This window comes from Eptatretus burgeri, chromosome 5, assembly GCF_056783735.1.
Source record: "Eptatretus burgeri isolate ZD-2024b chromosome 5, Ebu_testis_v1, whole genome shotgun sequence".
Lineage (NCBI taxonomy): Eukaryota > Metazoa > Chordata > Myxini > Myxiniformes > Myxinidae > Eptatretus > Eptatretus burgeri.
In genome coordinates this window covers 20163812-20190565 of record NC_140965.1, presented here as the reverse complement: position 1 = coordinate 20190565, position 26754 = coordinate 20163812, and the positions used below count along the sequence as shown (strand labels likewise).

Sequence of the window (26754 nt, the reverse complement as noted above, 5' to 3'; positions counted from 1 at the left end):
TTGGCAGAAAGGTGACATTGGGGGCTTCTTTATAGTTGAAGTCCGACATCCTCCAGCGGTCCACGAGGTCAGGTCGAAGCTTTGCTACGATTGGTTTGAGGAACAGAGATATCTCCAAAGCTGCAAGTCTGAGAAGGGAACCATCGTTTTTGGCAGCCTCTATTTCTTTAATGGTGTCGCTAAACTTCTGCAACGTTTTGTGGTCATGAGGAAAGACTTGAGGCAAAAGTTACAGGCAGGTTGTTTAGCAATGATTGTGTAACTGCTTCATTGCTGCTGAATCTTTGTTGAAGGTGATTCCAGACCTGCTCTAAACCAGCATCAGGGTTAGAAATGTAGACTAGGTTAACACACTCTATGAGTGCTTTGGATTATGAACAATCAGCCATATGTTGAACCATGAGGTTAAGTCGTTCATCGGATGCGAGTGGTACTCCTCTGATCATGTTCTGGAAGACCGCACGCCATGTCCTGAATTTCTCAGGCTTCTCGTCAAACACACAAATCCCATTTGACACTGTCTTGATGAGACAAATCGTTTCCACAGTTCTGCATGGCAGGCATCACTGTTGGCGTGATTGATGGCTTGATGTCCCGACACATTAGTGAATGGCTGGACACTGGTAATGTTGTTGCCGGATGTGTGTACATTTGATTTGGTGAGAAATAGCCCAATTGGTTGTTGGTTGTAATCCCACTGGTTGGCAACGTCAGGTCAGTATACCCGGTGGGATATGGAGGGGTCATAATCGGAGTCGGTTTTGTGACCCACAAGCTCATAACGGGGCATGTTAACACAGTGTGGGTCGATGTGCAACTGTGACGTGTAGCATTGGAGAAGGACGACAACACGACAGTTGTGTGTAAGGCATTAGTTGGTGTCTGGTGAGTTTCGTACAATAGACCAGGAGCTGGCATTGTGTAAAACTGAGCAGACAGAACTTGCCTATTGGACATGTTTGATGTCAATGAGTTCTCCATGGATGCAGGTGCTGCGGCGTTGAAGGCTGGTGGAAGGGGGTGTCTGAAATGACACCGATTCGAGCAACGTAGCTGAGTTAGCACGTACTTGGGTATCCCATGGAATACCTTCATTGTCGTCTTCAGATAGAATGGATGGCGGTGGAGACATGTCATTTCTAGACAAGAGCATTCCCACCTTCTCTGCAGGTGCAGGTAATCCAGCTGCCGAAATAGTCAAATTCATCCCAACCCAGAGCGTCAGTAATCACCCGAGCCACGTCAGTAATATAGTTCCTTCCTCCTGCTTCAGCTGTTTGAGATATATCTGATGCTGTGTCGCTTTCAATCGTTGCTGCACATCTGTTGCTGTTCGAGATGCAATCGAGCCGTCTGATTTACATCACTTGGCAGCTATGACAGAGCCCTCGGCTGCTTCTGCTCTGACCTTCAACATGAGCGTAGACCTGGAATAGTTGGACGAACCCCAGGAGCCAGCAAAAGAACCATGTGTGAAGAGAGCTCGACGTGATGGCTCTTATTCCTCTCGGCGGCGAGACGAGTGTGATGTCAGCTTTTTACTATTCTGGAAAAGCCTCCGTGTCCAGATTCTTTGAAGAAAGACTGCTCCAGGCAGCTTACCAGCACCGAGATGTTTGAATCATTTTTCACTTTATTTTAAAACACTCAAAGTGCGACGGTAAAATCCGTGCTTTTCCACACACAACTGTCGTTCCCCCAGACAGGGAAGAGCTGCATTTGCCCCCCTCCAAGCAGAGACGATGCACAGGTGGGCGAAGCGTAAAATATGCATGAGGGAAAACATGAATTTGTATGAGGCAAGGCACGGGTGGAACATAAATATACATTTCATATTCAAACTCGGTTACATCACAGCACCCAGGCCCGATACGGTGGAGGTCTACCAGGTACATCTCGCTCCCATGTGAATAACAGCTGGCACAAGATTTGTGTATTTTCACATCGTGAAGATGTTAGTTGCCATTACTTTGTTAGTAATGACGCACAGCATCGTCTCTCCAATTGCAGACATCCATTAAATAAATCACCAAGCCTGCCATGATCACTGGAGGCACCCCTGCAAGATTCAAAGTCCATTCCCTGGTAGCGATTCATCAGGGGTTTTGGTAGAACGTGCAGTCAATGATCCTTCGGGTCTTGCATCAGGACCACATCGTCGGGACTTATGCAATACGAACAGCTGCAAGACCTCAGTGCTTTGTGCGAACTGAGAAAGTTCTCCAACTCCTTCGTTGGGCGGAGGGACATTCCTTTTTTTTTCAGGTACTTTCCAAGTCTTTTTGGCTTCTTATAAAAGCTTTGTGAACCATTTTAGGTAACAAACCATATCTCGAGCACACGGAACGCGGAAACCTGCCCTAATCAACATTGCTGCAAAGGGGTCATCGGCATGCGCACCGAGCATTCTGGGGTGGATTACATCATTTTGAAAGTCCCATGTTGGCAGTTACAGCAGCTGTGCATCACAATAACAGGAACACATGTGAAAAACATGTTCAGATTGTCTGTCCGGACACCACACGTGATGGAGCTAATGTTGCGTCCTGCAGATCACCACTTCCCCACATTATCATTTGACTTGCCTGTAACTATTGAAATTTTACTCTCTTGACACATCCCCTTGGGGTTGTTATATTTGGGAGATATCTTTCGCTTTCTCTCCCTCTCAGGAAACGGGGAAAGCAAAGAGGAATTGTTCCAGCTCTTGGCTGCAAACTACGTGGAAGCCATGACAGATATGGAGGGAAGGAAACCGGGGCCGACGTCAATCCTAGGTAACAGAATTGTGGTTGCCTCCTCCCTTCATCACCTTCAACAAAATTAACAAATCCAAAGTCTTCATATAATTTTGAGGTATGAGAATCACCTCTTATCTGTGCAAAAACACAAATTCAGTGGAGTCGCACTCCAAAACAAGAATCTTCCTTCCCGTTGAATCAAATGAGTGCCTTCCTTCCATAAACTGCTTCTTTCTACCTTATCCGTTAGGTACATCACAACTGCGACTGGGGCAACCACATGGTTATCATATTCCATTCAACCCTGAGGGGACAGGCTGTGGAGCAGCTATGAGGTCGATGTGCATTGGGTTAAGGTAAGAATGAGGAATGAGGAATTGAGATGGGCGTACAGCCTGACTTAGTTAAAAACACATTTTCTTTACCATGCAGGTATCCCAAAAAGGAGCAACTTGAAGAGTTGGTGGCTGTGAGTGTGGAGAGTGGAAGGATGACGCATCATCACCCGATTGGTAATCATCCTATAAGTGATCAGAAAGTTAATCATGTTGTTGTGGCAATGCCTTCCGGAAGGTAACTTTGCATAGTATAATGATAGTTATTTCCATAGTGCATGTTTTGTGAAAGAGAGGTAAAATTACCGTATTAGGAAATGTTCCGCGTAGTGTATAGTATAGCAAACTGCGTGTCAAAAACTGCTTTCCCCTGAAACCTTTTTCATGTTTTATCCCGATATAATCTGTCCTATATGATCTTTATGTGGATAACCTGGGCCACAGTCACGAGTCTTGACGGGAAATGCCAAGGGAACGCTTCACTCCCCCCTTCCCCCTGCAGCAACTTCTGACTCGGTGGGAGATCATGACAAGATGCCCCACCCATAAACTGGGCTCACCAGCCAATGTGGGACCAATGATGTCACAGGGTGAGGCAAGGCAGGAGACAATAGAGGGGGGTGCTGAACCATGGAGAAGGAGAGATGCGCTTGGTCCTGATGGGGGAAGCTCCGTGGGGTTTTGCTATGTTTGCTGCCAGCACGACGGACGCGCCCTGCCTGCAGTGCCTCTCTCCCCAACTGGAGTTCCCACAACATGCCGTGAGCAGCCATGCCCACTCCCTTGTGCCAGCTCATGCTGTGGATATCAGTTTGCACATGGGTATCAGTGTTCATGAAGATCAGAATGCATATGGGTGTCAGTGTTCATGTACTGTAGATCAGAATGAATGTAGATATCAGTGCATGCTCTGGACTCGGGGTTCAAGGTTCACCATGAGGGGAAGCCTTCGAGTTCCTTCCGAACGCCCAGCCCTGCGACCACCAGCCATGGATAACTCCATGATCTCGAAAGTTTAACCTCATTAACTCTAACAGGGTTATCTGTCAAACTCCATTTGCCTGAGGAGGTAACTAAATTAACCAAGTTTCATACCCTCAGCACACAATTCGGTTACTACCAAGCGATACAGTAAGTGTACGCTGGCGAATGAGAGTAAATCACTTGGGGTACAACTTCCCGTCTAACTTTGCTTGTACACTGTGTCGAACCAATGAAGGAAAGGACAGCCAAGACAGATTTGAAAGAACAACAACAATTTATTTACACACACACGTGCGCACACACACACAATCAATGGTGAAAAGCACATTATGTCCAGCTCTTTATTCACCGAGCAAGCAATCATTAAAGCGAGTATTTACAGGCAAAAGGCACAGAAGAGCAGGTCAGGTCAGGCGTGGAAGCATGTGCCGGAGCAACGCGTCGCTGCATCCACTTTCCGCCGATACTCCTGGGGCCTCCGCCTGGCCATCCCCCAGGCAGATGCCTAGCCCGTCCCTATCTGTGTGTGCCAGCTGTTAAGTTAAGTCAGAAGAGTTTGTTTGGGTTGAGTCAGAAGAGCAGACTTAACCCAAAAACATGTATTCTTAGACAATCTTATTTAGTCAAAAGACATATGCCATCATTCAATCTGGGACGAAGAAAACAAAAGGAAAAGAGAGAAAGAGAAAAATAGAGCATGGGGTCAACACCTTCCCTCACCTCACACAACCAAACGGGGTTGTACCAGTCAAAATATACTTGGGGTGTGGAGGGGAAAGATGGGAAAGACTGGCGTTGGAGTGGGATGCAGTGTGATTGGATGCGCAACTATGTCTGAGGTTTCTAGCAGCAGCAGGCAAGTCCTCTCCAGCAACCAAGATATGCCAACTACTGTGCACCTGGGACATGCAGCTCCACATGAACCAAGCCACGTTGTAAGCTTTCTATTCTGCCCTCCTCCACACGATGGGCTCCTTTTTTTTTTTTTTTTTTTTTTTTTTTTTTGTATACCTTGGTCGAGGCTCGTATGAGAGCTAACACACAACTCACAGCAAGGAGGCATGAGACAAGAGGGGTGGGAGTGGGAGGGACAAAACATTGGGGAACAGACACAGGTGAACTGTGGAAGGGAGAGGGATGGGGATGGGACGGGGAACATGGCGAGGAGAAGATGGACATTACAGGGACTTTCAGGAAGGAAAGCAGGAGAATTGAAGGAAGTGGGCTTGGGTGGATTATCGGGGTAGAAAAGATCGAGGATTTGGATGGGGGAAGATAAGAGGTGGTGGTGAACAGCTGTTTTGAAAGCCTGGAGGGAAGAATGGGAAAGAATAGAGTGAGGAAGTTTATTCCAAAGGCGGGAAAAAAGAGGAATGAAAGAGTGAAGATGAGCAGTGATTCGTGATTTTGGTAGTTTTACCAGAAGGGGGTTGTTGGCGGACCTTGAGCGCCCTGTGGAAATGTGGTTGGGACAAATCGCAGAGAGAGCAGGGGGGCAAGGCTGGAGAGGAGTCGGTAGAAGACAGAAAGACCACCGACCAACCTGCGGTGATTGAGTGAGAGGCCCAAAGACTCAGCTTCATTGCGGGAGATGCCAATGATCTTAAAAGCCCTGGTTTCGACAGCGTGAAGTCGAGAAAGGTGGAAGGCAGGAGCACCAGCCCAGAGGGGAGAGCAGTACTCCATCAGGCTACGGACAAAAGCTTTGTAAGTAGTCAGGAGCTCAAGAGGGCCGAGGAAGGACTTTGCACGACGGAGGATTCCCAGTCGGCGACTGGCTTTTGAGGCGAGGTTGGAAATGTGACTTTCCCAGGAAAGGTCATGGCAGATAGTGAGACCCAGAAGCTTGAAAGAAAAGACTTCTTCCAGAGGATTGTTGAGAAAGTGGATGCGGGGGTTTTGTAAACGGTCCTTTCGAAGAGACATAGTGAGAGTGTGAGATTTGTGTGGATTGAAAGACATGTTCCACGTGTTGGACCAGTTTGTGATTTTATCCAGATCTGCAGTGAGCGAAGAAGCTGCTGCTTGCCGGTCTGAGGGATGACAGATGGTACGGCAGAGGGTGGAGTCATCGGCAAAGAGAAATAGAGGATTTTCCAGAGAGTCCGAGAGATCATTGATGAAAACCAGAAAAAGAACAGGGCCCAGAACGCTACCTTGAGGAACTCCAGCCTGCACAGGAAGAGGGGATGAAAGAACTCCATTTAGGGCCACACGTTGACTGCGACAGGAGAGGAAGTCTGCGAGCCATGAGTGGAGATGGCCTTGAATACCATGGGAAGAGAGTTTGGTGAGTAGGGCAGGGTGCCAGACTGTGTCAAAAGCACGTGATATGTCCAGGGATACGGCTCGGATTTCCTGTCTGGCATTGAGGACCTCCATCCATTGATGGGAGAGCAGTAGCAGCATATCCAGGGTAGAGTGACCTGGTCTGAAACCAAATTGATGATTGGAAATCAAGCCATTGGAGAAGAGGAAGGATTTCATGTCTGAAGCAATGATGGATTCCATAACCTTGCTGATGATTGGGAGAAGGCTGATTGGTCTGTAGTTACAGGGATCTGTTTTTGCACCTTTTTTATGCAGGGCAGTGATGTTAGCAGATTTCCAAGCAGATGGCAGATGACCTTGGGAAAATGAGAGGGTGAATAGAACAGAGAGAGGGTGAGCAAGAGCAGAAGAGCAGGCTTTGAGGACACGTGGGCTGATGCCGTCTGGACCGGTTGCAGAATCTGACTCGAGGTTTGAAAGCAAGCTCTCCACCTTGTCAGGAGAAAAGGATACAGAGTCCAGGGACAGTTGGGTGCGACTGGGTAAAGTGGGTAGAGATAGTGATGGGTTTGGGACACAAGATTTAGCTGCAAACACCGAGTTTAGACATTCAGCTTTATCACGTGTGGAATCAGCAGTGCGGCCATTTGAGGTAAGGGAGGGGATGGAGGGGGAACATACACCAGAAACAGATTTGATTAAACGCCACCAGGATTTTGAGGAGGGAGAGAGGTTTGAGAGTTCAGACTTGAGATGAGAAAGATGTTGTTTTCTGGCTCTCCTGAGGGTAGATACACACTTGTTCCGAGCTTTGTGGAAAGAACTGAGATTGCCCTCAGTTGGGTTTGCTTTCCATGAGGCAAAGGCAAGTTGTTTCAGGACAACTGCCTCACCACAAGCTTCAGTAAACCAAGGGCGGGAGGAAGGGTAAGACAACTGAACACGAGAGGGGATAAATCTGTGCATGAGGGAGAGCAAGTTTCTTTGAAAGAATTCCCAGGATGAGTTGATGTTTGAGAAAGTAGTGATAGGAGACCAGTCTGTAAGTTTGATGGATGCTCGGAGACCCTGCCAGTCGGCTTGAGTGAAATGCCAGACTCGACGGCGGTGAGGTGGTTCTCTGATGACAGCCAGAGAGATGTCCACTTTAACAAGGACGTGGTCAGAAGAACCAATTGGAGCGAAGGAAGAGCAGCAGATATTGTCAGGGAAATTTGTCAAAATCAGATCCAGAAGAGATGGAGTACCATTGGTTGAGATCCGGGTCGGGAAGTTGACCGATTGAGTCAGTCCCAATGAGTCACAGAAAGCTTTTGCTGATGTCCCATGGCAGGTGAGAGAGGTACCCACACCTAGCCAACTGGCGTGATGACAATTGAAGTCGCCACATAAGAGGAAGAGAGAGTTTGGATGAGAAGATAGAAGATGGTCCATGTTTTCGGAGAGTGAGGTGTAGATGGAGTCATCACTGTTCGGTGGACGGTACAGTACACATATAAACATGAGGTGGGAGTGGAGGGGAAGCTGAAGCCAGAGGTATTCCTGGGGGTGTGGGGGAGTGAGAGCAGTGCAGGGAGAGTGAGGAATAGAGTCTTTGATGAAGAGAGCAACACCTCCACCAGGACGAGGCTCAGGTCTGTCATACCGTAAGAGGGAGTAACCAGGGAGAGATACTTGGGAGTCAGACACGTCTTGGGAGAGGAAAGTTTCTGTTAGGCAGATAATGTCTGGTTTGTCAGTGGCAACCTGCATGGAAAGATCTGAAAGGTTTGAGCGAAGGCCCCGGATATTTGAGGTCCACACTTTTAATGAAGAGGTAGGGGAGGAGGCTTTGGGTGCAGGAGGTGGAGGGGCGGGGGAGGGTAGGACGAGGGACGAGGGGGGAGGTAAGGAGGGTTGCTGAAGGAGTGTGGGGTATTGCAGAATAGCGAGGGGAGGGGGCCGAATGAGGAGGAGAAAAGGCTCTGTGGTGCTGGGAGAGAGGGGGGACAAGCGACAAGGAAGATGGCAGTTGAGGATTTGAGGAGGTGGAGTGAAGAGATGGAGGTGAGAGGGCAGTGGAGGGAGGCAGGTTGGTGGATGAGAGGGGGGCAACTTAGAGAAGGAAGAGTGAGGGGGATGAAAGGTGGGAGAAAGGTGAGGGGGGAATTTTTGAAAGAGGTGAGAGGGAGGCTTGGAGGGAGAAGAGTGGGATGGTTGCTTTGAGAGTGAGAGTGAGGGGTGAGGGGGGTGAGTTGGCACTGAAGTTGGAAAAAAAGAATGGTTGATGGAAAGCGAGCATCCATGGCAAACTGTGGTTTTTAAAAACTTTCTCTCCTTCGTACTCTGCGCCGGACAAGCTTTGAGGAGACTCTGTTTGCCGGACAAGCTTTGAGGAGACTCTGTTCCGTCCACACTCTGGGCTTTCTTCTCCTCTCAGGATATCGCTTTCTTGAGTCCCGACTCATGCGAGTCTCTTTCTAACAGGTGCACATCTAATGGGGTCGTGTCCACAACGCAGCTTGTGGAAAATGCCGCTGTCCCTGAGGGAGACTTAAACGCAGCCCTCACCCCACCCTTTGTGCATGAAAGATGCTGAAGGCGCCCTCAGCCCCTCACTGCACACACAAAACGTCCTTTGTACTTTATTATGAATGCAACAAGCATTGTGCTTTGTGCCATGAATGTGTGAAATGCAAGAAGGAAGAATAAGGAAGCACAGGGAAGGAAGAATGCGGGAAATGTAATTCGGTGCCGGTCCGGAGGATCAATTGTTCATGGTGAGTGATGGGTGGTTGGTGGCAAATCATGAAAGAATGAGTCGATTCGAGTGGTGAGGAAAACAGACGTGCCGAAGGACGAGAATAAACCTGCGGGGTTGAAAGAAGACTGACGGGATGAATGAGGGGTTATTGAATTGAAGTTTGGTGAAGGGGATTATTGGTGGATTGAGAAAGGCAGAGGGAGGATTGTTGGAACAGACTGATGGTGGATTAAAAGAAGGATTGAAAGTAGCAGGGGGTGGGGAGCAGAGACATCACACCAGGTTTACCCAAACTAACCTCAATGCACCCCCCACACCAAAAAAACCCATTAAACAAGGGGCACAGGTCTACCTACACATAGACTAATGAAATAACTCATCCTCGAGTCTCCTATATGTCCATAAATGCTCTCCCCTGGGGTAAATTTCCAAAATTGTCACATTACCCCCTCCCCGCACGAGACTCGTCCCGAGTCTGCCAACTCTTGAGCAAATATTGGGTGTGGTTCCCTCTAATATGGTTTACCTCACCTATCCCCCAAGTGCGACATCTTGTACATGCTTTATAGGGGAAATCCAGCCTTGCAACACTGTACAGGTGAAAAACCCAAGCCTCAAACATTCAGAAAGAGTCAAGAGGCTCAAAGGAGGGATTTCCCAAAGATTTACGGCCAAACTACCAATTTGTGCAGGGCAGACAGGGTGGGGCGATGCCACAAGGAAGGGCATCCTGAGTGCCTGTCTGAAGCCCGCCCACCAACGGTGGGAGCCAGTCCGGTTGGGCAGTGGTCATGTTGCGGTCCGGTGGGAGTCTAGTCCAGTACATGCCGCCCGGAGAGCCAAACCGCGGGACCTGCGTAATCACTTTTTCCACCTCCTGCCTGCACTAGAACTGGGGCTCCCATTAGTGCGGCATGCGTTGACCTCCATCCCTCCCCGATCGGGCTGCAGAGCCATTCACCTTATCAAAAGCATCAAGGTGCCCATGTGAGCTGCAGCTGGTATTTATTCTTTATCCTTCTACTGGTCTATTCACTGTGGTGTGCTTGAGGGCCTGTAAAGGAGTAGTTTACTTCAGGTTCTTACGTCCATACGAAAACTGGGGCACGTATTTCAGCATCGATGATCATGTTTGAATATAAAATATTTGCATTTTACCTGTTCACCCTCCCATCTTCCTTCAATACACACAAGGATGAACTGGGTCTCGTTTGAGTTTTTCGAGTCACCACGATCGAAAAGCCGTAAAGCATTACAAATACTATAAAGGATAGATTTGGCGGAACGATTAGCATTCAAATCCAAAGCCCTCCCCCAGAGGGCGACGAACCGAGCTGCAAGTTGCCATTTTGAGTGGCTCGATGGGAGGAGGCATGTGGCATGTCGCTCGATCAACCTTGGAAAACCCAAATTGAGCTAGACAAAGGGGTAATTTGGCCCTTGATCCAGCTCAGCGTGACTGCGCCGAATGGCTGAGGTGATTAGCATATATATATATATATATATATATATATATATATATATATATATATATATATATATATATATATATATATACTATATATGTATAAATATATCTATATAAATGCATATATGTATAACTATATTCTCGATTATAATACCAAGCTTGCACACTAAAATATCGGCTCGCCGTCACACGATCCCTATGAAATTGCTGTGGCACTTAGCGGACATGCCGACAATGTTTGGGAAGTCTTGGCGTTCCATAGTACCACTTGCATTTTGCACAATGCATATTTTTGTCATTCCCCATGTATGGTCTGTCGTCTGCTACCAGCTATGTTGTACTGCTATCCCGTGCATGTGCACGGGTATCGCTAATATATATATATATATATATATATATATATATATATATATATATATATATATATATATATATATATATATATATATATATATATATACACACACATACATATTGTTGCAGGGCCAGACGTTGGCCGCGAGTATGACCGCGAGACCTCATTAACTCTAAACTCAATGATATATAATATAATTAATAGGCTGCCGCTCAACGATTTAAATCATAACCACACTAGAAATCGAAGTGTCAACTTCACCGTCGTACCGAAGAAAAAAATAAAAAATAAAAAAAACCAGGGAGTCTGGAACAATGACGCTAACCATTACCTCGACGTGTTTCAACTTATGAGTAACGTACAAGTAACGTGTGTCGATGTGTGTCAACGATCGCATAACGTGCCTAAAACTTATGGACAGCGTATGCGGAGCGTGTGTCATACGCCGAGAAATTTTCAACCTGCTGAAAATTTCTCGACGTACTCTGCGTATGAAAACGTATGCCAGCGTGCTCTTAACGTATACAAAACTTACCCATAATGTATTCGACGTGTGCCAGCTTGGTTCGGCAAATTTTTCATACGTCAGCAAACGCTGGCTAAAACGTCAAGGTGTGACAGCGGCTTCACACTTCGATGTCTAGTGCGGTTATGATTTGAATCGTCGAGCCGCAGCCTATGAATAGCCTACACCACGTGATCGTCGGCAATACGCTGCCGCGATGCATAAGTTCGACTATCGTTGGGCATAGGTTGTGAACGCCGACAACACGCTCAGCATTCGTTGGTATAAGTTATCTATATGTGATTGAAACGTTCTGTGTACGTTACTAATACGTTATGCATACATCCAACACGTTATTATACGCCCAAAACTTTAAAAAAAACATCAATAGTTCAGCGTACGCCAGCGTTTTACATACATTTTGAGACCTTGCCATATGCTGGCTAAAACGTCAAGGTGTGACAGCCCCTTAAGCGCATGGAGGACGCCGGGAGTTGCGGGTTTTTGCTATTGATCGGTGGGTGAGGCTCGACCTTTCCCCTCGTAAGCGCGTGGAGGACGCCGGGAGCTGAGGGTTTTCTCCTTTGCAGTATTTCCGCAACCAACGGTCATTTTGTTGCTGTCATTGCAGAAGATGAGGTTTTCCTTTGAAAACTCCTAACTATTAAAATAAATCACAGCGCATTTACATTGATTCACCCACGAGACAAGGGAAGGAAGCTATCTATAAAACACATACTTACTGACATAACTAATCTCTATGACCTGAATGTTGTGTGCGATAGGTTTCCAAATTCGTAACAATATATATATATATATATATATATATATATATATATATATATATATATATATATATATATATATATATATATATATATATATATATATATATATATATATATATATATATATATATATATATATATATATATATATATACGCGAGCGATACCCGTGCACATGCACGGGATAGCAGTACAACATAGCTGGTAGCTGACGACAGACCGTACACGGGGAATGACAAAAATACGCATTGTGCAAAATGCAAGTGGTACTATGGAACGCCAAGACTTTCCAAACATTGTCGGCATGTCCGCTCAGTGACACAGCAATTTCATAGGGATCATGTGACGGCGAGCCGAGTTTTTAGTGTGCAAGCTTGGTATTACAATAGAGATGTGTGTGTATATATATATATATATATATATATATATATATATATATATATATATATATATATATATATATATATATATATATATATATATATTTGTATAAATATTGTTGTGGCCCCGGGTACCGAGACACCAGCTTGTCACTCAGGGGGGATTAATCTCCGGTTGTTCTCGGTCGAGCCGGACCTGGGGCCACCGCTCACAATTAACGTTATGGTATGGTGGGTTGTTTTAAAACCACGAACGCCACCCAGTCAACCACGAGTTCCAGTGTCTGCCATCGAATTATTCAGTTTAACTAGAGGTCACGTGCTTACCTGAGCGGGGAGCGCACCCTCGGCAAAACACCAATATTAACTGATTGGATTTTAATTAGGGCGGCCGAGCGTTTTAACCGCTGTTGCGTGCCGACTATTTTTTGGTCAAATCTGTGGTAATTACCTCCCAGTCTATCTCGGTTCGGATAATGCTCGACCAATGGAAGGAAAGGACAAACACGGACAGGTTGGAAATCGACAAAGGATTTATTAATAATAAAATAAATAACTAAAAAAACCTTTATTTTCTGAGGTAAATAAAGAATAAATTTCAAAGCAAAATCAATCAAAATGCCAGGAAAGAGACAAAGAGCAGATGCTTATCGGGGGTTGACTTACAGCTGAACACAGACAAGGGTACCCAGCAGATCATTCAGGGGGAGGGGAGGGGGAGAATCGTCTCGCTCACCAGAAAGTTGTCCGTGAAAAGAAAACATCCTGAAATGCATGCGTGTGTGTCACGTCCGTCGCCAGCACCCAGCTTTTCCGTGCACCCTCTCGCGGGGCAGCCTTGAACGCCAGTCGAAGTCTGGAGAGCACCGAGATCATCTGTCACGGGTTTAGACCCTGGTGTTGTTGGTGATCGACCAGTGCCCCACTTGTTGGCGGCGCTGCTCACACCCACACACGCTCGCTTGCCAAAGCACTGGGAAGGGCAAATTATCTTGTCGGCGCTCGTCAGACACCCGCTTTTTGGTCGCTTCTCTCGCCCTTTGCTTTTTCCTCTCTCCTTTCGCTTTTCCTCTCCTCATGCTTATCTCTTCAGAACGCTTTTCCCCCCTGCTTTCTCTCCTCACTTTTTCTCCTCGGAACATACCGCTCGCTCGTTTTTATATCCCCGGGCTGTCTCCGCGGAGTGCCGTCCGCCCCAAGCTCACCCCGCCCCACTGGGGCACGCTTACCATGACGACCCGTGCGCTCTCAAAAAAGGCGAGCGTCGGAGCTCACGAAAGATTGCCGCTGAGGAAGAATGGGGGTGGGCTTCAGAGCTCATGAGGACAATGTGTGTAAACGTGTCTGTCGCAAAGAAAAAAAAGCTTCCCATAAGAGAGGGGATATATCCTTTACCCTTCTCAACGAATCACATTTAAGATCCCATTAGACATGGGGATGGGGCTAATCTGAACATGCATTTAAGGAAATAACTGTCTGAGGACCTGGATGTGTGTGTACATTCATCAGACCGAATTCTAAAATCCATAAAAATGTATATATATATATAAAAATATATATATATATATATATATATATATATATATATATATATATATATAAAAATATATATATATATGTATACATATATATATATATATATATATATAAAAATAAATATATATATATTAAAAAAAATAAATATATATATTAAAAAAATATATATATATTAAAAAAAATATATATATATATATTAAAAAAATATATATATATATTAAAAATATATATATATATATTAAAAATATATATATATATTAAAAATATATATATATATATATTAAAAAATATATATATATATATATTAAAAAAAAAAAATATATATATATATATATATATAGGGCTGCAAAGTAGGTATACAGTAAGGATTATACCAGTATTATCAGTATTATAATAGTGGTGCTTGGATTAATTAAATACTAGAATTCATTCATTAATTTAGATTAATGTTTATTATTGATATGTTTATTATTGGTATGTTATTATTGATATGCTGGTATAATCAATAAAATACGTTTTGTTTTTCATTTCTGTATACCTACTTTTGCAGCCACCTGTATATATATATATATATATATATATATATATATATATATATATATATATATATATATATATATATATATATATATATATATATATATATATATATATATATATATATATATATATGCACTAGCGGGATATACTTACACATTGTGTAAGCAAACGAACCATGTTTCCCCGTTGTCTCGGGTTGCACACTTGCATTTTTTTTCAATTATTTGTATTTTCATTTATGGATGTTGTCTGACGATTCTGTAATTTTTCCCGGTGTACTGGCTTCAATGTCGATCGGCACGCAAAATTTCAGCTTTCTATGTCACCCGGAAGGTTCCGATCTTTAATATCAGTCAGTGGTTAGAAAGAGCTTTAGTATTCGATGTGTCCTGTACATGTGCTTATTACCCTCGCCAGAGGAGAGAGCATTACATTTGGGTCAGTTTCTTTGGCTCTTTGTCCACACAGAATGTGAGTACTGCATGTGTATTAATTACATGAGACCATTTAGAAACCTAAGACCCTTTAACACCCTCAAGACCCGGTAGATCCTTTCGACCCTTTACAACCGTAAGACCTATTAAAACCCCAAAGACCCATAAGACCCTTTAGAACTCCAAGAATGAATCTTAGAATGAATTAAACTAAATTTTTTGTCACCGATCGACACAAAATGCTGCAAAATGACAGCGAAAAGTGTTTCCAGAATTTTTTTTACATCTATCTATATTACTAAAACTCTCATCTTCTATGTATGAATGTATGTTCCTGAAATACAGCCAAAATGGTACACGATAGCACAAAAATTTTAGGGCCACCTTACTCACCATTCGCCTGCAGTGTGCAGTATCAATTTTCGTTCAAATAGGGCAACGAAAAAAATTATTAAAAAAATCAATTTAAGTATTCAGTCCTATTCACTCAATTACGATTCGGGAGAATTTGATCAATGCAAACAACCTCAACGGTATAGTTTTCTGGAGGTATCTTTATTTTTTTTTCTTGAAATGATTTTTTTTTCATCAACGACTGTCACAACGGGAACCCAACGGGTTCACGGGTCATCTGGTATTACTTAAAAATGAAAATCTGAAATGTCTTGCATCAATAAGTATTCACCCTCTTTGCTATGACACTCCAAATTGAGCTCAGGTGCATCCCGTTTCCTTTGATCATCCTTGAGATGTCTCTGCAACCTGATTGGAGTCCACCTGTGGCTAATTCAATTGACTGGACGTGATTTAGAAAGAAACACACCTTTCTATACAAGGTCCCACAGTTGACAGTGCATGTCAGAGCAGAAACTTTACCACGAAGCCCAAGGAACTGTTCGTAGAACTCAGAGATAGAATTGAGGAGGCATAGATCTGGGGAAGGGTATAAAACAATTTCTCGAGTGTTGAAGTTCCCAAAAGCACAGCGAGCTCCATCATTAGGAACTAGAAAGAATATGGAACTACCGAGACTCTTCCTTGAGCTGGCTGTCTGACCATACTGAGCAACCGAGCAAGAATGTTGGCCTGGCTTTTGGGGAGACTTTAGAATTGTATAGAGGAACTTATCCCCTTGAGAAAGAAGATGACTAGGAAACGGCCACAGTGGATGAACAAAACAGCTCTCGAGTCAGTAAAGGAGAAACGAAGGTGCTCGGCCAGATATCTAAATCGTAGAAACAATGAAAGCAAAGATGAATGCGAGGACAACACGAAAGATAGAAACATAACCTCAACAATTAGACAGACAAAAGCAGAATTTGAGAAGAAGTTAGCAGAGGAGGGCAACACCAACGATAAGAGCTTTTGGAAATACATGAAGACTGAAGAGCTAATCCAAGGCTAATACAGGACAGGAGTCCCTGACTTGCAGACATCTGATGGAGACTGGGTAAGGACCGACGTAGAGAAGGCAGAAACTCTCAATGCATACTTTGGGAGTGTTTATTCACAAGAGGATGTGCCAATAATGCCCAGTCAGGAATTGAGATCAGAAGCCACCATATCTGATGTGGTATTTACTTCACAAGACATAGACTGCCTTCTTGCACACATGGACATCAACAAGTCTCCAAGACCAGATGGGATACACTCATGTGTTCCATGAGAAACACATGAATAAATTTGTGAACCTCTTCAGATGATCTTCACCAAACTCTTGAGGGAGGGAGGTGTACCAAAGTCATGGAAAGAAGCTACTGTAGTGCCAATTTTGAAGAAGGGAAATAAGTCTAATCCAGCTTGTGAAGACCCTTCAATCCCAGCCAAGAATTGAGGTGAGTCAACTGAGGATACTCGAATGTGCGGTTTATTTGGGACACACGCATGCGGAGATGTGGTGCAGGACTCGAACCAACAGTGATCAAGCCTCAGAATCACACACACTCTGAATTCCATCGACATTTTAAATCTCTGACATTTTCCATCTATCCACTTCTCTCTCACCAAAACAGCAACATGCTGCCATTTTTCCAACTCGCATACACAAACCATCTATCACTTCCTCCGACCTTCTCAATTACGAATCCATTTTCCTTTATCAAAATAAATAAATCATTTTAAACAGTTGTACAAAAATTGTCAAATCACTTGTCAAATCTGTCATCAGGCGAATATCATTTAAATTGCAGCTCAAACACTCCGTCTACACATGTAGCTCGAACCTTCCCAAACTTTATCACAGTCTTGGGGAGGCATCTTAAACTTCAGACTAATAAAACATCCAATCTCTCTGAAACTGCTTTTTTGGTCTAAACAATAAAATATTTTCTTTTAAAATCAATAAATCACAAAATAAAATCTTCAGCATCGATCCACTCAAATGTTATGAATTTACCTTGACTGAATCGATCAAAGGGTTACACCGGGTTGTTTGCCATTGCCTTCCCAGCACTAGTTCAGGCAACATCAACATTCACAGACGAATAAAAACAGCACGCCGAGTTCAACGTCCATCCGAGGGCATCGTATATTAAATCTGTGAATCGCCCCACGTGCTAAACATCATCAAATCATTTTTTATAAAAATCATTCAAAATCACATTTCTACATTTAAATCACATCTTTTAAGTACAATGGTTACAACTCGGATCAAAATCTTCGAAACATTCACAATTGTCATTTCAGTTTATCCAAAATCCCTATGGCTTTTAAATAAAACTTCAACACTTTTTCCCCCCAGATGGGTATTATATCCCGAATGCAATTCAATCTGTTCGTACAGACGCGTCTTGTAGGCGCTAGGAGCCTCCTTCACGTCTTGTATCACATCCTGTATTGCTCGCCAATCTGTCACCCGTGGGGCCATTTCTGTGGCCAACGTCTCCATCAGTGTTCCCACCCTGTCCTTATACACTGTTTGGGCTGCCCGTTCTGCCTCTGGAAGGTTCCTTCGGTTCAGGGTGTCATCTACCTCGTGCTCTGGTTCAACACCCCACACAGCCGAATGAGCACCCCATACCGAGCTCGGCAGTACCGCCGTACATATGAACCCAATGTCTGTCCTGGTGGCCCCATGCATCGCTATCTGATCATGTAATATTTTTATTGCTTTTCTTTGGTTCACCTTTAAACATTCCTCCATGTTTGCTTTTAGTCCCCTTATATCTTGTGGTGTCCATGATCTCCAGACCCACACGCTCTCCCCTGTTTGCATCATTGGGCACTGTTGAATATCAGCCCCTCCTGTCTCTGCTTCCTCCTCCAGGACAGGGTAAATTCCTTTTGCTATCCCAGCCGGTGTTTACTCTCCTCCGTCTTGTAATGCCAGCTGCGCTAGCACTTGTTTCCATTTCTCCTGTTTCATTTCGCTCGGCGTTTCTCGTTGGTTCAAGGTTCCCTCTAAACCTAGTCGCTTACGCTCCGTCTCAGCTTGTGACTCCGTTAGCCACGCAGCTAGCGCCTTCCAGTGTTTTCCACTTTGTTTCAGGCCCCCAGCTTTGCCCTCCCTCAACACAGTACTCACTGTATGTAATACCTTTGGATCTAGGGACCCGTTCAGAGGGAAGGGATCCCTTCTGCCCGCTGTCCAAGTCACCCAATCTTGTACTCTCTTTCCCGTATCTATCCCATATTTATCACCAACAACTTTCAGCATTGTCCCTCCTGGTAACACTATGTTCCTTGAAGAGTTATTCCCCATTGTATGTTCTTCACTTGTCACTAACCTTATAGCCTTGAAACATTTCTCCTTTTATCGGACCGAAATCCCCTTTCTTGCCGACCGCCTGATCGCTCTCTTTTCTCCTTTTACTGTGCAGGATCAGAGACCCGCTCTTCGCAATTGCCTTAAAGCTTTTCTTTCCTCTGACGGACTCTGGACCCTCCCAACTATTACAGGACTCCAACCTGCTCCCCTTACTTCACTCGGACGTTCCTTGTCCTCTGACCCAAACCGGTCTTCACAACACGGCCTGACAGCCTTTTTGTGCTCAAACAAACCGCACTCGATTTTCCTCGTTTACCATCAGTTCGTAACAAGAGCACACCCCGAGGCTGTGTCCAAAGGAGCTCCCTCTGCCAAGTGTACGGTGTTCACTTAACTAGGGCTGTCCTGTATTGCAGGTGCCCGATGTGTGCGCACACGTACCTTCGTCTTGTAAGCACCGTACACCAAGCGAAGCCCCTCCGGTACACAGCTTCAGAAGTTGTCTAGTCCCATCTGGGTCGCCAGCTGTGAAGACCCTTCAATCCCGGCCAAGAATTGAGGTGAGTCAACTGAGGATACTCAAATGTGTGGTTTATTTGGGACACACGCATGCGGAGATGTGGTGCAGGACTCGAACCAACAGTGATCAAGCCTCAGAATCACACACACTCTGAAGAATCATTCTCCAAAAATGCATATATATATATATATATATATATATATATATATATATATATATATATATATATATATATATATATATATATATATATATATATATATATATATATATAACCTATTACAGGGCGGAGAAAACAAGACAAAGAAGAAACAATTTGGCAAGTGGGCTTTCCACCCTCCCTACGGCCCTTGGGTGAATCAGCTATAACAGAGTTCTCCAGCCGTTTGTTGCCACTCCGCACTGGAATAAACAACAGCCTGCAGAAGCGCTCTGGCAAGGACATCTTGTAACACATCGTAAAGCAAACTGTAAAGTGAAGGCAAAAGGTTTGGAGACACAAATTTGAAGCAGCCAGGACAATGGTTTGAATCCAGTCACCTGGTTAATGCAATTACTGAATGGTTAAATGAGTTAAATGTCTAAATATGGGCCAATGTGGCCATCACCTGATATCCATACCTAACACAGCTAACTGCAGACCAGTAAGTTTGACCTCTGTGGTGTGCAAGTTAATGGAGAAGATCATTGGAAGAGTCCTGATAAAACATAAGGATGAAAACGATTTACGAAGTACAGAGCAGCATGGGTTTCACGGTGGAAGATCGAGTGCAACCCAACCACTGGAGGTTCAGATGATTCAGGGCAGAAGGACGTCAAGGAGTGGAAAGAGGAAAAAGACCTTGGCATCATATTCGATACAAGTCTGACCTTCGATACTCATGTTGCTGATGCTGCCAAGAGCTAACATGAAGCTGGGAATCATTAAAAGATCCTTCTTCACTCAAAAACAGAAAGGAAGTCTTCAATTATACAAGACCATTGTTAGGCCTACATTAGAATACTGCAACTTTGTATATGCCTGGTATTAGCTTCATGGTTAGGGTGGTGGGCTTGGGATCCTTGGATGCTGAGTTCAAACCCCCCTTGGTTGTTGAATTAATACCAGGTGACCTGTCATCCTTCCGAGGTTGGGAAAGAGTGCCAACCTGCTGGAATCCTGTGTTGGAGTGGCGACTCATCCAGGATTGTGCCCAATAGCCAAGGATACTGCTTCGGCAGCACCAATGCTCTGCACAGAATGTGGTCCCAATGGATGGATGGATGGATGGAAATTTGTATGGTACCCTACATACAAGGACGAGGACCTGATGGAGAAAGTACAACAAAGAGCTACCAGACTAATACCAGATTTATGACATCAAGAATACCCAAACAGACTGATAGCCCTGAAATTACCAACACTGGCCTGTAGAAAGCAAAGGGCAGAACTTGTCCAGGTGTTTAAAATTGTCAAGAAGTTTGATAACCTGGAGGTCATGAAATTCTTTTCGATGGATGAGGAGTCGAGAACCAGAGGGCACAGACTGAAAATTAGGAAATATCACTGCAGAACCAGACTAAGGAAATATCACTGCAGAACCAGCAGAATGCACTTTCAGTCGGAAGCATCAACAACTGGAACTCACACCCCAGAAAGTGCAGTCAACGCAAAAACGGTCAACCAGTCCAAGTCAGCATTGGAAGTATACTGGGCAAATCATCGATTGAGGAAACAACCCTACCAGAGGAATACATGTATCAGCGCGGTAATGAGGGGCAAATAAGCATCGCTTCTAGCCACTACAGTAAATAAATAGGTAAAGAAGGACCTTGGTCAGGGAGGTGGCCAAGAACTCAATGACCACTCAGACAGAACTAGAGTTCCTTGGCTGAGATGGGAGAATCTGCCGGAAGGACAATTTCTGCAGCACTTTGCAAATCTAGGCTTTATGGGAGTGTGACAAAATGTAAGCCACTCCTGAGAAAATGCACATGACAACACACCTGGAGTTCTAAAAAAAGGCACATGAAAGACTGAGAGCATGAGGCAAAAGATTCTGTGATCTGATTTGATGAAAATTGAACTCTTTGGCCTGAATGCAAAGCGCTACATTTGGCGGAAAGCGAGCACAGCTCATCGCCCATCTATAACACCATCCCTACTGTGAAGCATGGTGGTGGCAGCATCATGCTATGAGGATGCTTTTCAGTGGCACAGACTGGGAGACTTGTAAGGATAGAGGAAACAATGAATGGAGACAAATACAGGCAAATCTTTGAGGAGAACCTGCTTCAGAGTGCAATAGACCTTCGATTGTGGTGAAGATTTACGTTCCAACAGGACAATGAGCCCAAGCATACAACCAAAGCAACACTGGAATGGCTTCAGAACAAGAACATGAAAGTCCTTGAATGGCCCAGCCAAAACCCAGAATTAAATCCCATTGAGAACCTGTGGAATGACTTGAAGATCGCTGTTCACCGATACTCCCCGTCCAACTTGACAGAGCTCGAGTAAATCTGTAAGGAAGAATGGGAGAAAATCCCCAAATCCAGATGAGTAAACCTGATACAGACATCCCCAAGAAGATTCCAAGCTGTAATCACTGCCAAAGGTTCTTATACAAAGTATTGACTCAGAGGGTCAGAGGGAACCAACCTCCACATTCTTTTCAATCTCATTCTTTCATCCAGGTCTTCAAGACAGCTGCTCGCCACCATGTCAGATCATCCCCAATCCAAAACCATGATCTTTTCTAACCTCATTACACCACCCCCCTCCCACCCCCACCGCAGTCCCTCCTACAAATTTCCAGTTTTCCTTCCTGAGTTTCCTTCTGTATCAATCTTGTCCATCTTAAACATCTTCTCCTGCCCCTCATTCCTCCCCACACCCATTGTTTGTCCAAGTCCACCTCTATCTCGGCCTTCAACTCTGCCGTTGGTGTTCCCTCCCCTCTCTCAACTGTACCTTTTGTCCTGTTGTGTCCTGATCTGTCCAGTGTACTAATTCTAGCTCTTCACGAGCTTCGACTATTTATACAAACCACCATCCCCCCCCCTCCAACCCCCAAGAGACTGCAATACCCTTTAAGATCCCAAAAACTCTCAGACCCTTTGAGACCCCGAAGAGCCTTTCAACCCTTTTTAACCCTAAGACCCTTTAGACCGCTAAAACTCTTAACACACTTTAAGACCCCCAAGACCCTCGATATCCTTTAAAGTCCTTAGAATCCTAAGACACTGTCGACCCTTATAGACTACATTAAACCCGACAGACCCCTAAGACCCCTCATACACCTAAGACCCTTTAAGACTCACTTGATCCATAACACACAATAGACCCCATTACACCCTTTAGACCTCTGACCCTCGAGATCCTCTTAAAGCCTGTAGAACCCCAAAGAGCTTTAGACTCTTTTAATACCCTGTAGACCTCTTTGACCTGTGGATCCTTTTTAGATATTTTAAGACACTTTCGACCCCTTCAGACAATGCCGACCCTTTAGACACTTTTTTGACCTTTTCAGACCTTTCAACCGTTAACCTTTACAACTTTTCAGACCTTTGACCTTTCCACATTTACGAGACCATTTAGACCTTTCATTTGCAATCAAGGAACTTTCATTTAGTAAATACTTCCATTTATTTGTCACACAAAATACACCACACAAAACAAGTCTTGGCGAGGGTTTGCAATCTCTGATTGCTCTTTCGTGGTTATGTTTATTTGTTATCCTCGCCAAAGGAGAGGGTAATGTGCTTGGGTCCGCTTGTCCGCACAGAACTTTTGTGTTTTTCTCCAGAACCGTTTGTCAGATTGAGAGGAAATTTTCACCATAGGTGCAACGACTGATGTAGAATGTTTTAATAATTATGACGTCATAGGACTATGGTGTGGCAGCCATGTTGGAAAAACGGTAAAACTTTGGACCTCTGTATCTCTGAAACCACACCAAGGGAAAAATTGAAACTTGGAACATAGCAAGTACTCCTAGTGGGGAATAAGTGTGATTTTTTTATGACGTCATAGGTGCCTCCGTTATGTCGTCATCGCATATGTAGAATGCTACATCTGATGAGTATGAAAATTTGAGGGTCATCCAGGGATAAAATGGTCCACAGAAAAGAAATTGATGACGTCAGACACGTGATTTGGCAGCCATATGGTTAAACGAAAAACGTTCAAAAAAAATCTTGTTCTCTGAAGTGGCTGAACAGATCGAGGCAAAACTTTACAAGTATGACCCCCTATCCATGAGGAACAAAAGGTTCACACATATGATGTCACAGGTCACATGGTTTGGCAGCCATATTGGATTTACCTGAAAACCTATAAAGATCTTCTCCAGAATGGCTGGACAGATTGAGGGGAAACGCCATACAAATGTTCCCCAAGCCTTGGCTGTACAAGTTTGTTTAGGAATAATTGATGTCACATGGTTTGGCAGCCATATTGGATTGAAGAAAATGTTTAAATAATGTTTTCTCTGGAACCGCTTAATCAAGCAACACGAAACTTCACACTTATGACGTAGTAGTGATGGGGAAATACACGCTTTAAATTTCAACTTGATTGGACACAAGGTGTGGCAGCCAGAATGATTTAGTTGTTTTGATTTTTTAAAATAAGGCTCACTTGGCTGTGCCTGGATGGGTTTTAAGGTAGTGGAGTAGCAGCTGAAATGCGAATCCTACCCGGGTTCCTCCTGACGACTTCATCTTTTCTTTTTGCTTGTTCGGGTTCCTTCTGATTGACTCCAATGCAGGACTGTACCGACTTAGTCTTCTATTTGATTTAAATTTAATTGATTTTAATTCCATTGAATAATAATGAAAAACGTCATGGGTCAGGGTCAGGTGTCCGATCAAAGCGGGACGTCTTGGTACCCAGTCATAAAATGGCAGTTCTAATTATGTCTCTTATTAATTACGTAACACACCAGCACACAAACACCACCCAAAACAAGTTCTGGCGAGGGTCTGCAACCTCTGATTGCTCTTTTTCTTGTTTTGATTTTTCTTTCGTGGAATGTACTGTACCAATGAGGTAATTTTTCTCAAGGTTATTTAGGTGGGGTGGTTGCAGCCCTCTTTACCTCTCTTGCGGTGCGTGGAGAGGAAGTGGCCACTTGGGGTCAGTTCATTCCTACAGTTCTTACTGCCGCGTGGAAGTACGTCAAATCCACAGGATTCTGCGTTTCAGAGAATCTGGCTGTCTGGTCAGAGTTTGGCGAGCGCTGGGAGAGGTACAGTTTTGTGCATAATTTCACAGAATATTTTCAATATTTACTTGTACAGTATTCTGGATTTTCCTTTATCCATTCATATTTTGAAATGCACAACAGTTCTTCCTAATTTATGAAGTAGTCATATCTTCTTTCATATGCAGCATCGTTGTCCCAGGGCACAGCTGTGCTGTTGAAGCAATGGGTGCAGGTGATAGCTCGCCCACTCTTCATGAAGAATACTGTGGGATCTGTAATGTCCACCAACTAAAGCTGGAAGACGGGACACCCGTTGAACGTCCATCCGAGAGACGGCACACACGTTGATGCATCACCCTGCCTGTGAAACACCGGGATGACAGGTTATAGCTGAGTTGGGATTGGAAGACGGGTTAGAAGCAAGTGTGCGTACCTCAAGGCCATCCTGCCAATTCAGTAGTAGTATGAATCCGAGACGCTGTGGCAGCATAATGGACAGTGGATATCAGGTGGTATTTCATGTTCACATTGACTGGAACGGTCTTTTCCTCTGCATTTTATTGCACATTGTCGATATTTATATACAGTAAATCCCCCCAAAGTGAAGACTAAAAGATAGTGGTCGGGAAAGGGGATTATCATTGTTAATCACATCTGCTTTCTTTCATCTTTGGTGTGGTATTTTTAAAAGGTTGAATTTTAATATCCCATCCCAATCCCCATCGCTTCCCTTTCCTCTCCCATCTCCTTTACCTTATCCACACTCTTCTCATACTCCCAAATTCAAACAAACTGGCATTGGTATAATGGCACCTGGGAATGCTACATCTAATACCATGCACTTATTCAACGAGATGATGAAGCTTCCAGTTGGTTGCGAACATATCTTGTCGACAACAAAGAAGTCCGCTTCATTTGCAAGAGAAAGCTGTTGAGCTCGTGCTCGGACCAGGTGCTCCCAAGTGTAGGATTTACTGACTCGACATCTTTCTCGTCCAGACTGCTATTGGTGTGGGTATCATGAATGGGAGCATTCAGGTGGTCAGGCCCTCATGATCCCCCTTCACTCTATTTCCCAAACTTTATTTCAAAAAATTACTTCCATTGCTCCATCACGCAACGTCTCCTATCAGTTCAAATAATTCAGAGCTGCCATCATCGTCGGAGGTTTTCTTTGAGCGATGTAAACCTTTACCAATGTCTGTATTCTCTTTACCCAACTATTTGTTAATTATTCACTTCACTTAATTCGCTTGCGATTGCATGTGGAAGTTTAAAACGAACCGACAACCGTCCCCCAATTTCAGAATGCTCGATCCCTCGTTTTATACACTTCATGGAAATCCAAAAACCTCTTTAGCATTCCTATCTCGGCACCGAACTCACGACTGACAGGATGGCCTAGCGTACGCACACTCGCCTCGAAGCTGTCCACCCCGGTGTTTCATCAATGTGTGTGCCGTCCCTTGGATGGACCTTAAACTGGGCGTACCATCTACCGGCATTCCTTGGTGGACGTTAAAGATCCCACGATGTCCTTCATGGTGCCGGCGATAGCTCGCCTACTCTTCGCGAACAAATTCCAAATTCCTGTCCTAAGCAGCAGAGAGCATTGCATCAATAGCTCAGCAACACCCTCAACCAATGATGGTACCCCACAGCCCTGTGCTGCATATGAACGAAGAACCAAACTCATGATGCTGAGATCGCAGTCCAATGCTTACGTGTTCTTGTAATTCATGTAAAAGTACAATGATGTCTCATTAAGCTCTTTGAGAATAAACACTTGACAAAAGGTTATGAAAGAAATAATTTGCCATCAGATCATTTATTAGTCTGCACGCTAATTGAGGCTGATCTGCATCATACGTCTCTAAAATGTTCTACGTACTCACATTTTGACATGATTCATCAAAACCTTGTTATCTTCCCTAGATACCTTTCTTCACGCAACTTACTGCCCTCATCTTCAGCTCCCAGTCCTCGGTTCCCAAGCGATTATGGCGCTACAGCCCGTGACGAGGCCTATCGTGCTCTAAGCCTAAAAGGATGGGCAGGACGTAGCGGGCACGATGCGGCCATGATCGCGTACGACGGTCTTTTAGTTGCCGAAATGCAAGGAAAAAGACCGGGAGAGAACGAGACCGATGCACAACTTGGGAACAAATGGGAGACGCTCTGTCTACATGCCATGCTCCATGGGGGTGAGAAAGGGACTGAGGAGCATATGGTAATGTGAGGATTTGGAGACCTGTAAAAT

The 26754-nt window shown here is 44.3% G+C and overlaps 1 protein-coding gene across 1 annotated transcript in view; it reads left to right on the top strand.

Moving 5' to 3' along the window:
• LOC147025984 (ADP-ribosylhydrolase ARH1-like) overlaps nucleotides 1–26754 on the top strand; it is a 40788-nt gene that overhangs the window by 13355 nt on the left and 679 nt on the right. Inside the window, exons 2-6 of the mRNA XM_085880943.1 lie at nucleotides 2673–2777; nucleotides 2992–3097; nucleotides 3174–3253; nucleotides 24353–24536; nucleotides 26430–26698. Coding sequence (XP_085737069.1) covers nucleotides 2673–2777; nucleotides 2992–3097; nucleotides 3174–3253; nucleotides 24353–24536; nucleotides 26430–26698 — 744 coding nt within the window. The remainder of the gene's footprint in view (nucleotides 1–2672; nucleotides 2778–2991; nucleotides 3098–3173; nucleotides 3254–24352; nucleotides 24537–26429; nucleotides 26699–26754) is intronic.